General features: G+C 37.4%; 1 protein-coding gene across 1 annotated transcript in view; it reads left to right on the top strand.

Annotated features, from left to right (window-relative positions):
* LOC105623479 (nuclear protein localization protein 4 homolog) overlaps positions 1-5,298 on the top strand; it is a 25,810-nt gene that overhangs the window by 6,926 nt on the left and 13,586 nt on the right. Inside the window, exons 4-9 of the mRNA XM_012204877.1 lie at positions 399-570; positions 633-770; positions 846-1,149; positions 1,251-1,388; positions 1,481-1,628; positions 2,225-2,385. Of these exons, the coding sequence (XP_012060267.1) occupies positions 399-570; positions 633-770; positions 846-1,149; positions 1,251-1,388; positions 1,481-1,628; positions 2,225-2,385 (1,061 nt within the window). The remainder of the gene's footprint in view (positions 1-398; positions 571-632; positions 771-845; positions 1,150-1,250; positions 1,389-1,480; positions 1,629-2,224; positions 2,386-5,298) is intronic.

Raw genomic sequence — 5,298 nt, 5'->3', positions numbered from 1 at the left:
TATATATGCTTATATATATATATATGTTTATATTATCCAAAATATTAAACTTGTTATTTATATTAACTCTTAGTACACGTACTTGATCATTCTTGTCATTTATGTTCTATTTCTTTGAAATACTGGGAGAAATACTGAAATACACCAAGTAATTAATTATAACATTTATATATAATTTTTTAAATATATGATCTTATAAATTTTTCTCAAAGATGATAAAGAATTATTTAATAATTTTTGTGTTTATAAGCATTAAAAATTAATTGGGGACACAAATGGTTCGTCGTGAAATAAAGGTTAAATCACTAAATAAATTTTTGTAAGGAAAATTTTGTAATCTAACGCTATAAACTACAAAAAGTTATTGAATGGATATAAGTCATTTTTTTGTTCGTCAGACTTTTATATTGTTCTGTATAATTTAGAATCAGGCCCAATGGACACTGCAAACGGAATTACAAATCGTTCGTCTGGTTCGTCACGATCTCTGCCGAATATAGTCGAGAACGATATCGATGAGCAATTATGGAAAATGGACGGCAAAATTCAGCGTAAACGCGACGAAAAACTGTAAGTAATCTAAATAATTCAAAGTTAGTATCAAAGTAAAAAATGAAAAATAATTTTTACAGTTGTCGGCATGGAGCGAGAGGATGCTGCGTTCACTGTTCACCTCTGGAACCTTTTGATGAGATTTATTTGAAGGAACAAAATATCAAGCACTTGTCTTTTCATTCGTATCTCAGGAAGCTCACTGCCGGAGTTGATAGGTACGAAATGCGTCGTGAAATAATTATAAACATTACAAGACTTGTTCGACTGTATCTCGTATATATTTGTCGCAGGGGCAAGTTTATACAATTAGACGACATAAGCTGCCGTATAAAGACTGGCTGCAAGGACCATCCGCCGTGGCCGCGAGGGATCTGCAGCAAATGCCAACCGAACTCAATCACTCTGAACCGCCAGACTTATCGGCACGTGGACAACGTCATGTTCGAGAATGCTAGTTTAGTAGAACGTTTTCTTAATTATTGGCGCAGCACTGGGCACCAACGTATCGGCTATTTATACGGAAGATACGAAATACATTCGGATGTTCCGCTAGGAATTAGAGCAGTCGTTGCGGCCATATACGAACCACCGCAGGTACATAGCGCTCGTACAATCTTCGACAAATCTATAAACATACACTTTTGGTTAACGAAGTACCGAGATAACGTTCACGTTTTTTTTCTTTTTTTGGTCAGGAAAGTACAAAAGACACGATAAGACTTCTGCCGGACGAAAGGGAAGCGTTAGTCGAGGAATTAGGCCGGACACTTAATCTGAGGAGAGTCGGATGGATTTTCACTGACCTCATAGCCGATGATGTCAAGAAGGGAACGGTAATTTGATATATTCTTATTTTTTGTGTAATATATTCTTAATACCGAATTCATACGTGCGGCGATTAACTTTGTCAGTTTTATTCGATCAGGTCAAACATGTCCGCAATATAGAAAGTCATTTCCTATCCGCTCAAGAGTGCATTATGGCTGGGTACTTTCAAAATCGGTATCCAAATCCTTGCCGCTTCTCGCCTAATGGTTATTTTGGCTCAAAATTTGTAACTGTTTGCGTCACAGGTAAGTCTCAATCTTCCATTACATGTATCTTTTTTGTTTCGAAACTATTAGGTTGATTAAAAAATTTATTCCTCCTGCCATACTAGAACACTAATCACGTGCACTATTAAAAATTAAAAATGTACATGAAATTTAATGTACTTTTAATTATACAAATAAAATTCAATTTTATGACACTAAATTAAATTTAATGTATCTACAATCGAAAAGTATATTTGTGTACATGTATATAAAATTTAGTATATTTTTCATAATATTTTACAAAATTTAGTATCTTTTTTATTAAATTTTATGTAAATTTGCATTAAAAAAAAATTAAATTTTATGTAAATTTGCATTAAAAAAAAATAAGTAAATGTTAAATTTAAATTACTTAAAACTTCATTTTCATTGATAACATTAAATATTTTTATCTGTTTGAAATTTGCATTATATGTAACGGAAGCAAATTTCTTTTTAACAGAAAAAAAATGAATTTTTTTATCAACCTAATAATATACAATAACAATATTTCCTTCGAATATTACGAAATCTCTATTACAAACGCCATGCAAAACTAGTGCTTATCAGATATATATATCTTCGAAATATTACAGGAGATGATAAAAATCAAGTACACATGGAGGGCTATCAGGTATCCAATCAATGCATGGCGTTAGTACGAGATGGCTGTTTGGTTCCTACAAAAGACGCACCGGAATTGGGCTATGTGATCGAGTCGACTGATAAACAATACGTTCCGGATGTCTTCTATAAGGTAAGTTCAAACATATTGATTTTATTTTCTATTCGATTACGTTTTCTTGAATCACTTGGATCTAATAATACATGTATATCGAACGAGTGCCTTCGAATTTTCACATATGTCTATCGCAGCTTAATATTTATTGGAATTTACGCAATTTTGTCGCAACTTAAGATATAGATATAGGATATGAACAAATTATAATACATGAAAGGAGAATAGTTTTATAACTCAAAAATCGATTGATTAAAAATACATTTAAGTTGGAGCAATAAACGTTCACTTCGTACATGTATAATGAAATAATAAAATTCGTTTAAACGATGGCTCCTACGGTGTGATTACCGCGAACCTGAAAAAAAAAAATCATGATCTTTGCGTTTTCAATGATCATCGCAACTCGAGAGCAAGGAATGAGAGAGAGAAAAAGAGCGGAAGAAAAAGGAGAGATACGGAGGGAAATAATGGCGAGGTAGAAAGGCGAGGAAAAAACTTGTCCAAGTGCTTAGTCTTACACCCGCTCAATCGTTTAATCGCACGCGAGGGGCCAGGTAAATCGGTCGGTCGTTAAAATCGATATTACAAGCTATGCGTTGTTACCTCATCACGTTCATAAAAATATACGTAGTTTATATATTTGTATATATATATACGCGCGCGCATAGGTATCTGTATCTGTGTGTGTATATATATATATATATGTGTATTTTGTATATGTACGTGTACAGGTGGGCCTGATCTTCACTCGCTTCAATACAATATGTTCTTTTCTTTACGATTGCGTCTACGATTACGTACTAAGAGTTACAATTGCCGGAGTCTTTCCCGTTCGGGACCGAAACAAGAGATTTCGTTCATTCATCCATCCGTTCGAACACACAATCATCTAACCCTCCCTCCCCCCTCCCCAAACCCCCTTACGGTCGTCGTGTATACAATATTGTACATGTGCAATCGACAGCAAAAATGCTTTCCGGCGTGAGGAGATCGTGAACTGTTTTCAAACTGAACGAGCTTCTCTATCTGTGAGTCTCGTTAAACTTTTTCTAGATCTTAGCTGGCCAGCCAACCAACTACTGGCATCTTCTCTAGAGAAGAGAGAGAGAAGCTCGATACAAATACAGTTCGATTTTTTTGCTACATTTGACTCGGACAGCATTTCCGCTCTTGATCGTACAGGAGCGAGTTATTTATTCCTAAAGACGACGTGACGCATTACGTTAGTCATCGCGACGTCGATCGCGTGTGACGCGTTCTTCTTTTTTTTTTTAATCAGCTAATCAACAAGTGTTAAAACTTTCAAGTTCAACATCGAATGAGGCTTTTCTTCGAGAAGGCATATCCGCGACGACGCGAGGGCGTGCAATTTCTGCTTATTACGCGTGAGTGTGCCTTGCCTTGTACGCGCGTGGAAATATATCGCACGCACGTGTATTCGCGAGAGAGGGAGAGATTACGCGTCCACTCCCCGCGTACACGCGTGCATGTGTGACATTGTATGTAACGATAATAACGCATGGGACTTCATTACGAGGATTTAGACGAGTAGTTATAACGCAGTTACATTATATCGTAGTATTTTTCGATATATAGCATCGAGGAATGATTCGTTTAATATAATATATATATATATATATATATACGTTATATATATCCGCACATTTCATCATTTTTTTCCCTTTCGTTTCCCGATTAGACGACACGAGGCTTACGGTTTACATAGTAGTATTTAGGCCTTGCATACATTTGCGACGTATTGAGATCTAATCTTAAATACAGATATAATCCATTGACGGTTCGCTAGTTCGCAAAGAACGAAAAGGGAACGGGCTCGAGCAAGTATCCGAGCAGCGGTATCGCAAGATTCTTCTTCGCAAGACGCGCGCGCGCGATGAATATCTCTTTTTTTCTCTCTTCCCTTTTAGCTCTTTTTCCTCGCACCCCTGGAACGGAACGGAACGACACGCCGTGTCCGACGAACCATAAACTGCCCTCCTACGTGATTAACTATACCGATATCTCTTCTTCCTCTCTCGGCTAAAATATCTAAACGAGAGACTCGCGTATGGAATCGCGCGATTCACAACTTTTAGCAGCAAGTCGCGAAAGTCGGACGAAAAAAAAAAGAACAAGAATCGAAAGAGTCGAATGTTTGCTCGCGTGCAGATCTGTCTCTTTCGTTTCTTCGTAAATATGTCGTGTACATAACACACGATTCGGTTGCCTCCAACAGTTCGCTACACTTAAATTCCCAGATTATTCTACGTGTGCATTTTTTTCATCCTTTTATTATTCGCTATCTACGACCTAAAACCATTAGCTGCGCTCGCAGCCGGCCGGAGAACCGTCCGCCGCGATTCGCGCGCGGTATTATTTTCTCCGTTATATCACGTTCAATGCGCGACACGCGCTCTATGAATTACAATGTCGTAGAAGAGTTAATGCCGATAATAGCCAAAATAAACGGTCAGACCTCTCTCTCCCTAAAAAAACAAATATGTCGTATCAGCTAGAGAAGTCGTATCGATATCACGGTCGATCTCTGAGGTACGTATGTGTGTATGTGTCTCTGTGTATATCGATCATCGTCGTTATTGTTAGCAGAATCTCGTATCGATTCCCAGTCAATAGCAAAATATGGATTTTTTCTCTTTTTCTTTTTCTCGCGCACGCCATGTTTTAAAAATAGATTCGACATCTTTAGACTATTGTTAATAGTTAATTAAGTTGCATGACTCGTACGGAACGTTCGAGGATTCGCGGAGCTAAACGTGTCGCGACGATTTCCCCGAGCGGATATACGCGCGGCGGATATAATAATAACAATAATCGTCTCCCGTCGCCGGACAATTACGTGTATAACGCGATTTCTTTTTGCACATTTCTTCTTACGTATTATAGGTTTCTCTCGGGGCCGCGAACGCG

This window comes from Atta cephalotes (genome assembly GCF_000143395.1).
Source record: "Atta cephalotes unplaced genomic scaffold scaffold00002, whole genome shotgun sequence".
NCBI classification, from domain to species: Eukaryota; Metazoa; Arthropoda; class Insecta; order Hymenoptera; family Formicidae; genus Atta; species Atta cephalotes.
The sequence above is the reverse complement of the archived record's forward strand: the minus strand, read 5'-3'. Positions and strand labels throughout refer to the sequence as shown.